Source organism: Garra rufa, chromosome 25, assembly GCF_049309525.1.
Source record: "Garra rufa chromosome 25, GarRuf1.0, whole genome shotgun sequence".
NCBI classification, from domain to species: domain Eukaryota; kingdom Metazoa; phylum Chordata; class Actinopteri; order Cypriniformes; family Cyprinidae; genus Garra; species Garra rufa.
Genome location: NC_133385.1, coordinates 21,010,700 through 21,023,184, shown reverse-complemented (window position 1 = coordinate 21,023,184; position 12,485 = coordinate 21,010,700). Strand labels below are relative to the sequence as shown.

At 34.8% G+C, this 12,485-nt stretch overlaps 1 protein-coding gene across 3 annotated transcripts in view; it reads left to right on the top strand.

The window, feature by feature from the left end:
- Positions 1-4,805: 4,805 nt before the first annotated feature.
- Positions 4,806-12,485, top strand: part of atp2b1b (ATPase plasma membrane Ca2+ transporting 1b) — a 31,817-nt gene continuing 24,137 nt past the window's right edge. For 2 of the 3 annotated variants that reach the window (XM_073832365.1, XM_073832363.1), the window contains exons 1-2: positions 8,012-8,228; positions 10,386-10,803. In XM_073832365.1, coding sequence (XP_073688466.1) covers positions 10,614-10,803 — 190 coding nt within the window. In that variant the 5' untranslated portion in view covers positions 8,012-8,228; positions 10,386-10,613. Of the gene's footprint in view, positions 4,918-8,011; positions 8,229-10,385; positions 10,804-12,485 lie in introns of those variants that run through there. The other variant, XM_073832364.1, reaches the window with a different exon arrangement.

Genomic DNA, 12,485 nt, shown 5'->3' with positions numbered 1-12,485 from the left:
ATAATAGCTTGTAATGTCTTTTAAATATGGTTGAAGTACTGCTGAATACTGTACTAAGCATTAACTAAAATATGCTTAAATGTCTTTTCCATTGAAACTTGTATCTCATGTGTTTAAATATATTTGTAAATACACATTTGAAATGACAGAAAAGACATTTACAGTATATTTACTTACATTTTTATATATTTACTCAAATAACACACTGCCATTAAAATGATAATCAAGTACTTTACATGTGCTTTAGTATATTAGTGAAGACATTAAAGCACTTGAAAGCATGACAAAGAATTAAAAGAATAATTTAAAACTTTGCATTTGGCATTACAAGTGCACTTTATAAAACTGCTTAAGTGTGTTTAAAAAAAAAATCAACATAAAGATATTATAAAAATGTAATCCATTATATACTGTGGAAGTCAATGGGAACAGAAACTGCTTCCCAACATTTTTCAAAATGTCTTCTTTTGTGTTTCACAGGGGAAAAAAAAATTCATATAGGTTTGGATTGACATGAGGGTAAATAAATGATAACAGACTTTATATTTTTGAATGGACTATCCCTTTAAGTGGCTTTTATTAAAGGGTTAGTTCCCTCAAAAATGAAAATTCTGTCATAAATTACTCACCCTGATGTCGTTCCAAACCCGACACAAAGGTTCCTGACACATACTGCAACTGATACGTTCAAGGCCCAGAAAGGTAAAAAATAAAATCTTAATTTGTGTTCCGAAGATGAATGAAGGTCTTACATGTTTGGAACGACATGAGGGTGATTAATTAATGACAGCATTTTCATTTTTGGGTGAACTATGCCTACAAGTGTAGAAACACAAATGAGCACACTTCTTTTTCACAAAGGGTGATACAGCAAATGAGAGGCAGGGGCGGATGCTCAATCAACCCAGGTCTATGGAGCAGCAGGTTTAGCGATGGAGCCCATGTCGCGAGAGCCTGCCGCGTTGTAGCCGAGCGGATAGGCAGCACTATTTATAGCTAATCCTGTTTAAGCGAGGTCATGCTCTCTACCGTCCCTGAGACAGAGCAGTGGAGTTAAACGATCGCGTGCCAGCGCACGAGAAGCACCGTGTGTACTTTCAGCTCATTGTACCAATCAAAAAACACAAGACGTACACAAATCACATCCAGGATTTTTCTTTACTTGTTTTGGCAGTAATTTCAGTAGGAGGCAGGGCTGTAACCACCATGGACTCTGAGGGGGTGATTATAATATGTGACCCTGGACCACAAAACTAGTCTTAAGTAGCATAGGTATATTTGTAGCAATAGCCAACAATACATTCTATGGGTCAAAATGATCGATTATGCCAAAAATCGTTAGGATATTAAGTATCATGTTCCATGATGATATTTTGTAAATTTCCTACCGTAAATATATCAAAACTTAATTTTTGATTAATAATATGCATTGCTAAGAACTTCATTTGGATAACTTTTAAAGGTGATTTTATCAATATTTAGATTTTTTTGCACCCTCAGATTCCAGATTTTCAAATAATTGTGTCTCAGCCAAATATTGTCCTAACAAACCATACAACAATGCGAAGCTTATTTATTCAGATGAATTACACTTATGACTGGATTTGTGGTCAAGGGTCACATATTATAATACCCCTAATTGCATATGGAATTTCCTTACCCATTGCATTCTTTGTCATCAGGATGACAAAAAGTTTTGTAAGTTATATTTTTAGTAAGCCTCAGCTGTCATCAAGTATCAAAATGTTTAAGATGGCCGATCAAATACGCTTGGTGACATTTACTTGGTATATTTACCAAGCTTTAATGACTGATGATCTGAAAAATTCAAAAATAGTTCAAAAGAATAGCTGAACATAAGTTCACAAATAAAAATTGTTTAAATTGTTACTGCTTTGAGTTATTGTTTTAGAGTGAAATGCTTAAAAACACTAACTTGATGAGATTCATACTTGGCTTTAATTAATAGCAAATTGATTACATTGTTATTGTAAAAAAAATATCAAGTAGAATTGTTTTTTATTCTTTTTCTGATAAAAAAAAATTGTAGGAAAAAATAAAACAAAGCAATATTACAAAATACAATATTAAAAAGTGTATAAATCATTTTTTTTTTTTTTAAAGAAACATTGTCCAAAATTGACACTAATGGAGAAAGTTACAGAGCCCATTGAGTTTTAACAGACCCCCCTTAAGCGCACGGTGAGTTTGGTGGGGGGTAATCGAGAATGAATAGGGGAAAGTCATGTAAGAGGAAGAAATCTTTGCGATATGATTGGATATGACTAGTTATGATTGGCTGTGATGTAATAAATCATGTAATAAATCCCACCTCCTGCATTCTGCACTGGCGAATCAGAATGAAAAATATAAGGGTGTTAATGGGAAGACGAATTTAAAATGTAAGTAAACAACTCACACACTTAGATATAACCAGTTTTTACAACAACAACAACAACAAAAAAGACTCAAATGGCATGAAAACATGATCTGTGGGAGTTTTTAATGAGTGAAATTTAAAGTAAATCTCCATGTCTGTGACCAATATTTTATCAAGCTTTGATGGCTGATGTAGAGCCCTGCATTTGAGCCCGAGCCCTTCGGGGCCCGACTTTTTTTATGCCCCTAGGGCCGGGCTTTGGGCCAATTTTCACATCATAGCTTGCACACATATCAGGCTTCGGGCCTGCTTTGGAAAAAAACTTTAAAAAAAAAAGTTTAATGAGATCTAATGAGTGCGGTCCGGAAGCGCCAGTGATGCCTAACTCGCGCATAGCAGAGTACATGAGCGGAGTGATTTTGAATGGAGGGAGGAGTGGATTTTTTAAAAGTCGGAACGTCATGGTTTTCACTCGCTCCAAGAGCGCTCCACCACCTCTCCATCATGAGTACAATTCATGCCAACGGTCCGTAATATAACTGCATATTAAGCAGGAATTCATATGTTAAACATGTATAGCTAGCTTGATAGAGATGGATCACTCAAATCATCAATGATGACTATTAATGCAAGGAGCGTGGAGGGGAAATTGTTGCCGCTCCACTCCACTCACATACTCTGCGCTGCATAGAGATTTCCAAATTGGTAAATTGTGTTTTTGCAATTTTCTATATTATTATTTATTCTTTATATATTTGTTCATTATTCGTTTACTTTACCACTGCGACTTTGCATGTTCCGGTTTTGTGCAGCAGAGCTGCCTGCCCTGCTCTGTATTTTTGTTCGAAATGCCTTTGTTCTGAGATGGTGATAATAAACTTTAAATCTAACATTGTGATATATTGTTGTTTGTTTTATATCTGTGGATTGTATTGTAGACTAATCAAGTGTTGATTTGATATAGGTTAAATTGAGTAAACTCACTGTGGACCACATACCGCTTGGATATCGATGTCACTTAAAAAACTTACATTTAAAAAACAAACTAAAAAATCCAAACATTTCTCTAAATTATTCTGATAAAAAACGAAACGACAAAAACTTAAACTTTCTATTAAATACAAATCTGGTCTATTTTAATGGCTGTAACAGTATAAGCTGTTTGGCGGAAAAAAGACGGGCTTCGGGTCAGACTCGGGCCAAAAATTTTGATAAGCTGTCGGACAAGGACCGGGCTTCAACGGGGCCGATGTGATGGACGGGCCAGGGCCGGGCTAGGGCTTAGATTTAAGGCCGTGCATGCAGGGCTCTAGGCTGATGATCCAAAAAGTTCAAAAATAGTTAAAAGTTAACCATTAAAAAGAATAGCTGAACATCCCAGCAAACACAGAACGTTCTCCTAACGTTCCCATATGGTTCCCATTTGGTTATTTTTTTGAGAACCAAATGAGAACGTTCCCAGAACGTTCCCTGTAGGTTCTCTTTTTAATAACCTATAAAGTTCCCTGCAGGTAATTTTTTATATATATATATATATATGTATATATAAAGCCTATATATAGGCCTATATATATATATATATATATATAACAATAAACAAACTGTTTTTAACGAATCTCCGAAATAAGCTTTCAATAAAGTGTAGACATCAAAGTGGTCAAATCGCATTATAATGATAATATAATTTTAGTTTTATAGCTAAAATAAGCCAAGGTTAAGCATCGGAATGTTCCCCTAACCTAAAGGGAATGTTCTATTTACGTTGATAAAACTTTCCTGGCTTCTTGGGAAAGTTCCGGGAACGTTCTGGGAACCAAAAGCTGACGTTCCCAGAACGTTCTAGGAGCCAAAAATTGTTAGCTGGTAAGTTCACAAATAAAATGTAGCCTATTGTTATTATTTTGGAATAACTACAATGCTTAAAAACATTAACTTGATGAGATTCATAGTTGGCTTTAATAAATAAAAAAATGGTTACATTGTTATTGTAGAAATATATAAAATAGAATTCGTCGTTTTCTGATAGTGTAAGTAAATGTTTATTTAACCAAAAAATGTGACTGGGACATTTCAATGTTGATTTCAATGTGACACACATTTCAATAGCTTTTATCCTAAATCTGTAATTATGTTTTTGTCTTTGTACTCTTCAGGTAGTCTTATATCAGATGTGGCTGGATTGTGGAGCTAAAGCCTTCAGTAAAATAATAATTTGTAAATCTCTACTATGGCCCTCCTCTTGTTGCTAATAATAATACATCAAGTTTATCATGGCCCGCTTGTCCATCACATCGGCCGCGGCGTAGCCTATTATTGCTGGTCGCTGGTGATGACAGCTGTTTCAACAAGGGATGACACCTGTACCTGGGACAAGCGCTGGCCAGTGGGAGTCTGAGTTAAATCCCGAGCCCTGCCTCTGACGTAAATACTCCACAGACTAGTGCGCGGTGGGCGGGTCGTTACGGATCGAGTTGTAGATCCACGGCGGGAGACTATCGTTACTGATGCCAAGTGGAACTGACGCGCACCGGTTCAAAGTGAGTACACATGTATGCAAAGTAAATGCATTATTATAAGGCATATAGACTAAACGGGTTGTTTCAGATATTACAGTAGGGAGCAAATTACTTTTTTTTATCAAATGGCAAGTCAACAGAGATTGACATTGTTAGATTTACTAACAGAAATGTGCTGTTTAAAGTTATTCTATTAATTTGACATGTGGGAATCGCGTGATTAATACTCGGTATTTTGCATGCCTGTTTTAATTTCTTTATTATGTTCTGCTTTATAACTTCTGACAACAAAATGTTATTCTTTATGTTAATTATTTGCTGTTCTTTCCCTTTCCAAATATTTCCACAGACATTATGCTACGTAGAAAAAAGTGTTTTAGGCGTGCGTCAGTCGAATCTAGTCTAGTGATTGAGAGTATTTTAGTCTCTTTTGTAAACGTGATGTGCATAACGTTAAAGCTCTTGCAAGACAGAGATCATATGGGCCCATTACTGCGCGCAATGCTATTTGTGTCGCCAAGAGGATTTTGCATTGATGGCACAATGACTTCATAACTGACTTGTAGCATGCTGCATGCTTTCTGCTTTGGTGCACAATGAGCTTTGGGTTTGACTCATCTTCAGGTTTTCATGTTTATAATTTTATGGTGATAAAATAGACCAGTTAGTAGAATGACATAACTGCAACATAGTCAGTCAGGGTGCGAATTATGGGAAGTTACAAAACAATACATACTGTGTACTATGTGGTACTATGTATACAAGTTTTTGTTTAGATAATTACGAAGTTTCATTGCAGATGCTATAGATGCTAATAACAGAAATTGTGTTTGGCTGGGATGTGGTAACCATAGCAACAGTTCGTCTCGAAATGTATTGTTTGTCTTATTATCCACCTTTTTCTTCAACGTGGAAGTAAGCTTATGGTTTATTAGGGAAATAACGAGAAGAATAACAACATGCAGTAAATGATACAACAGTTTGCACTACAAACCATTGTGCTTAGGCCTATAATTAAAATAATACATTAAAATGTTATGGTAAGGCACCATTTTACAATATCAAGCAGCAAAATGAGTCTATTTGTACAGCTAAAAATAGCTGGACGTGGATGAGATGGAAGCCAGACCCATTTTACATATGAAGGGTGGGTTTACACATCACGAATGTATCACAAAAAAAAAAAAAAAAAAAAAAAAAAACTTTAGTGTTTGTTTTGGTTAAATAGTTTGAGATAAACTTTTAAAATGGCTGTTAACTCACTTTTAAAAGGGCGGCAAAAGACAACTTGGGTTGTGCAACCGTTTAAACATCAATTTACTTGGATAAATCCTTAAAACTAAGAAAAGACTGAATCGTTTATTTTGTGACGTTTAAAGCACTGTAGTTATTCTTTATTTTGCCCATTAACATGAACCATTGCTACAGTTCATGTCGATAGAGACAGTGACTGCTGGATTTCTGTACACAAAGTGCGTTATAATAGAGCTAGGCCTCTGTAAAAAGAAGTTTTATTCTTTATAGGACAAAATAGCCTATTCTGGTAAGGTGTTATGTGATGTTTGTTGTCATACAGTGAAACTATACAACACTAGACATTAGTGGTGAAAGCCCTGTCCAGATATAATATACTAACAGTCAAAGGTTTTTGAACAGTAAGATTTTTAATTTTTTTAAAGAAGTCTCTTCTGCTTACCAAGCCTGCATTTATTTGATCCAAAGTACAGTAAAAGCTGTACAATTTTGAAATATTTTTAGTATTTCAAATAAATGTTTTTTATTTGAAAATAATTTAAAATGTTATTTATTCCTGTGATTTCAAAGCTGAATTTTTAGCATCATTACTTCAGTCGCATAATCCTTCAGAAATCATTTTAATATTCTGATTTGCTGCTCAAAAGCATTTTTTATTATTTTTATGCTGAAAACAACTGAGTAGCATTTTTTGTTCCAGGTTTCTTTAATGAATAGAAAGTTCAGAAGAACAGCATTTATCTGAAATAGAAATCTTTTGTAACTTTATAAATGTCTTTGTCATCACTTTTGATGAATTTAAAGCATCCTTGTTAAAAAAAATATTTAAAAATGATACTGACTCCAAGCTTGTGAATGGTATAGTGTATAATGTTACAAAAGCTTTTTTATTTCAGATACATGCTGATCTTTGGATCTTTCATTCATCAAAGAATCCTGAAATAAAAATTCTCAACTGTTTTAAATATTGATAATAATAATAAATGTTTCTTGAACAGCAAATCAGCATGATTTCTGAAGGATCATGTGACGCTGAAGACTGGAGTTAGGTTTGAACGCAGGAATAAATTACATTTTAAAATATATTCAAATAGAAAACAGTTATTTTAAATAGTAAAAATATTTCACAATTTTATTGTTTTTACTGTACTTTGGATGAAATAAAAGCAGGCTTGCAGAAGAGACTTCTTTAAAAAGCATTAAAAATCACTGTTCAAAAACTTTTGACTAGTAGCGTATATTTATTTTGTCCTCTAAAACGGCAGGTCAAATGCTCATTCATTACCACTTCTCACTTATTTGCTTCATTTAGACAGTAAGATTCCACATCTGACTTCCAGAGCGTCATGCAGCATCACAATGTGACTCACACTCCTCATTCACAGCATGAGCAAATATAGATTTTCAGCATTCGTGACACAGAAACGTTCACGAGTTCTTTCCATATTCAGTGGCACATAAATTAAAAAGGTACTGTGGATATTCTTTAGTAAACGATAATCTCACAATACCAGTTTGGTCCTCACATAAATGATTGTGTAAATCTAATAGTTCCTTTGTTTCTTTATAAAAGTCCTCCTTTCCTGGTACAAGTCCAGTAATAAAAGCTTTTTGTATACAGAAGAGCAACTCTTGTGCCTCAGGCTTCATTCAGCTGCACTTAGTTCCCTCAGAAGTCTGAATGAACTGAGGGACCTATCTAGGAATGAGTAAATATGTTTGTCTGTGTTCAACACCGCATACTGTTCCCTACAGCAGCAGCAGTGGCTGTGTGTCTCACTACTGCCACAGATTGACTAATTAGATTAAGCAAGAAGCTTTCCTGAGATAATCATTCAGCAAGCCATTTCCTCTAATGGAGACTGTGCTCCTCAAGACCGTCCACTGAAGGTCAAATAATTTTATGTAGCAAAGGAGAATTTTTGGCATGTTGCTTTGTTGTACAGGCTTTGTGTTGTTTGGAGTAATTGTATGTGACGGCGAGTCACTCAGGCTTTGAAAGCAGCATCTTCTGACAGGGCTGGTCGAGGGGCTGCATTTGTCTCGTTGTTGCAGGAATGGACATGTAAAACAAATCTGTGAGTACTTTTGTATCTGTGTTTTGATAATGAATTGAAGTATGTCGACTGTCATGGTTTGGTTTAGTTTAGTGCTTGTGTAAAGTCTTTATTTCAGTCATTTGTTTCAGTCAGAAGTTTTCTTATGTAATTGGGAAATATTTATTTGATGCAGATAAGCTCTAATAGTTTTGTGAGCAAACATTTAATGAACAAAGAAATGTGCTTTAAAGTCCTAAAAATGCAAATTTATTCAAGATGACCCAAACATATTTTGTTGTCCATGACCTTTGAGAGGGCTTTAGATGTCACTGAGAACAGCCTTTGAATCCTAAAATAATTTACAATTACAACAGTAATAAACTAAAGGACAATTACAAATACTGGCAACTAACTGAAATAAATGTAAAATGAGGCATTAAAAATGACTAACTGGAACAAATTAAAAAAAATAAAAACTAATAAAAGTGTCAAAATAACAACAGATTGACTAAAAATTAAACTAAATGTTAAATGAAAACTGAAAATATTAATAAAAACTACAAAAATATGGTTCAGTGAAGAAGCTTGAACATCCATGGTACCTTTCAAATGCAAAAAAGATTCTTTATAGTGGAAAAAGGTTTTATACATCTTTTAAATGTTCTTCAAAATGGTTCCTTTAAGAACTGTTTACTGAAAGGTTCTTTGGGGAACCAAAAATGGTTCTTCTATGGCATTACTGAGCCTTTATTGGCAACTATGGTTCCATGAAGAATTTTGAACATCCATGGTACCTTTCAAATGCAGAAAAGGTTCTTTATAGTCAAAAAAGGTTCTTTAGATTTAATGTTCTTCAAAATGGTTCGTTTAAGAACTGTTTACTGAAAGGTTCTTTGGGGAACCAACAATGGTTCTTCTATGGCATTACTGAGTCTTTATAAATAAAGGTCTCTATGGCAACTATGGTTCCATAAAGAACCTTGAACATCAATGGAAACTTTAAAATGCAGAAAAGTTTCTTTATAGTCAAAAAAGGTTCTTTAGATATTTAAAATGTTCTTCAAATGATTCTTTTAAGAACTGTTTACTAAAAGGTTCTTTGGGGAACCAACAATGGTGCTTCTATGGCATTACTGAGCCTTTATAAATAAAGGCTCTTCATTGGCAACTATGGTTCAATGAAGAACCTTGAACATCCATGGAACCTTTCAAATGCAGAAAGGTTCTTTATAGTGAAAAAAGGTTCTTTAGATTTTAAAAATGTTCTTCAAAATGGTTCTTTTAATAACTGTTTACTGAAAGGTTCTTTAGGGGAACCAAAAATGGTGCTTTTATGGCATTACTGAGCCTTTATAAATAAAGCTCTCTATGGCAACTATGGTTCCATGAAGAACCTTGAACATCAATGGAACCTTTCAAATGCAGAAAAGTTTCTTTATAGTCAAAAAAGGTTCTTTAGATTTAATGTTCTTCAATATGGTTCTTTTAAGAACTGTTTACTGAAAGGTTCTTTGGGGAACCAACAATGGTGCTTCTATGGCATTACTGAGTCTTTATAAATAAGGTCTCTATGGCAACTATGGTTCCATAAAGAACCTTGAACATCAATGGAAACTTTAAAATGCAGAAAAGTTTCTTTATAGTCAAAAAAGGTTCTTTAGATTTTTAAAATGTTCTTCAAATGATTCTTTTAAGAACTGTTTACTCAAAGGTTCTTTGGGGAACCAAAAATGGTTCTTCTATGGCATCACTGCAAAAACACCTCTTTGGAGTCATTTTTTAAAGAGTGTATATCGTTAAGAGTTCATTCAGTGATACTTGCTTTTGAACATCTTTTAAAACGTTATTTCTGACTATATTTTTTGTCTTTGGCAGGTCTGTCTTCTAGACGAGACGCTGGTTTTATGTAACAGAACTAATTTTAGCATTCCGTTCTTTAAGCAGATGTAACAGATCTTTCCACTCAAGGGCCATTACAAAAGCCAACTGTCACTTTGCATACCTGTCAACATCACCTCTAACCAGTGACATACGGTTTGATGTGACTTCCTTTGTTGATTGACAGTGGTACCTCTTGATCTGGCAGTTGTGACACGAATAATCACATTTTATTTGCCTTCAAGTGCTAAATGGACATAAACACTGAGACGGGAATGATAGAGCATGTAATAAACTTGCTTTTGTTTTTTGTTTTAGATGTAACTTGGCGCAAACCTGACGACTTTGACCTTCTGTGACTCCGATCAACCCAAGATGAGAGAAGATACGCCGGAAAGTCGAATGGAAATGGCATTTGAATTACATCTGGTTTGTCATCAGAAGAGTCGCTTTTTGCATCCCTGAGGAATTAAGTCTGGATATTGTCACTGCTTACCTCAGGGGAAGCCTCTTCTCCACCATTTTTTGGTGCACTTCAGCGGGACTATGGCCAAAAACTCATTCCGTGGGTCGAAGTACAAGGCAGAGGCCAATCATGATGGAGATTTTGGCTGCACACTCAAAGAACTTCGATCGCTCATGGAACTCAGAGGGACGGATGGATTACAAAGGATCCAGGAGTGCTATGGAGATGTTCAGGGACTCTGTTCCAGGTTAAAATCATCACCAGTAGATGGTAAATATTTCCTTTGCTACAAATGTTGACGTTTGATGCACTGTTCTTTTATCACCAAACTTGACAAAACAGATAAAAAAGGTATATAGTTAAATTGGCAAATTTACAAAATTTGCAATTTTGGCAGATAAGTTGATAATTATTTTCAGATTGTAGTCGATAACCAATCAATGGTCAATATTAAATTTAAATAAAAACTAAAATCATTTTATCAGTTTAAAAATTGATATGTGTTTTAAGATTTGCTTAGGACTACATTTAAATGTGTATAAAATTGTACACTTTTAAACATTAACTATAATTGAGCTTTAGATGACATAAAGGTAATCTAAATGTAAAATAAATAACTAAATATCCAATATCAAGTGATATCTAATATCGGCCATTTACCAAGATGGTACCGATATATCATGCGCTCCTAGAAAAAACATCACTTTCAGTTTTGCCTCAGGTCTTATTCAACCAAGTGGTTTAGGCCTAGTGACGCTGAGGCTGGTTTAGCAAGGGTTAAGCAAAGGTTGAATGTTCAAACTTCACAGGGTTGATCCATGACCTCTCACTATTTCAGCCTTGAGCAAGGCACGTAACCTCAGGCTCTTCTTGGAAGACTGTCTCTGTAACAAGTGTAGCATAATCGCTTTGGATAAATGCGTCAGCTCAATGACTAATTAGCAATTAGAAGTTTCAGACATCTTTTTCCATGTGCTTTTTCTCTTCGTCATTAGCACTGTAGCTTTCATCAAGAAGCTTATTTTTAAAAAGCTTCAAAAGTCTCCTCACATAATCTCCTTTTAACAGTGGAGCAATAATGGAGGTACAATAATGACGTACATTGTTGATCCAGTTGAAAAGCTAGAGGAAGTTGTACCACTTTTTGCAGTCAGTTGCTAATCTGATAGCATGTCTGTTTTGGCCATATCATGAAGCAAATAGTTTACCCAATTTTTCAAGTCTAACTCGTGTCTTACAGTATATAATAGTATAGAATTTTGCATTATCACAAGTCACTTTTAAATAAGTTTCATTTGTTTATATTAGTTAACATTAACTTACAATGAAACACTTCTAAAGCATTTATATTAATCAATGGTTATTTTAACTAATACATTGTTGAAATCAGCAAATTAATGCATTAAATAATGTTAAAGAGCAGATCATATGGTTTTTTAAGTGTCCTAATATTGGGTTGGAGTCCCCGGCAACAGGTTTAAGTGCATCTAAGGTCAAAAAGCAATGTAATTTTCTTAGAATATACATTTATAGATAGAGTCATTTGTCAATGATTTCAAAACGATTCGTTCGAACCAGCTTTGAAAGTAATGTCTGTAAACCCCTCCCTTCCATAAACCTACTCTGCTCTGATTGGTCAGCTGGCCAAACCTGTTGTGATTGGCACAGAGAGGAGAACTTGAGCAAGTTAGCAAGTGCTACCATCTGTGTTGCCAAGTTTTGATGTTGCGGGTTGAAGTGTTCCCAATAACGCCATATTTAGCCCCTGGAATGTGAATTTACCAGGGGAACCCTGACAAAAAGTGTCTATTTTACTCCCCAGAACGCAATTTTTAATGAGGGGAGCCCCTCAAAACGTGATTGGACTAGTTTTGAGTAGCTATTGGCGGGTTTTTTTGTGATAACATGGCAACCCTGAGCACCTTTACATAAAACACTAACATAGTGTTCCA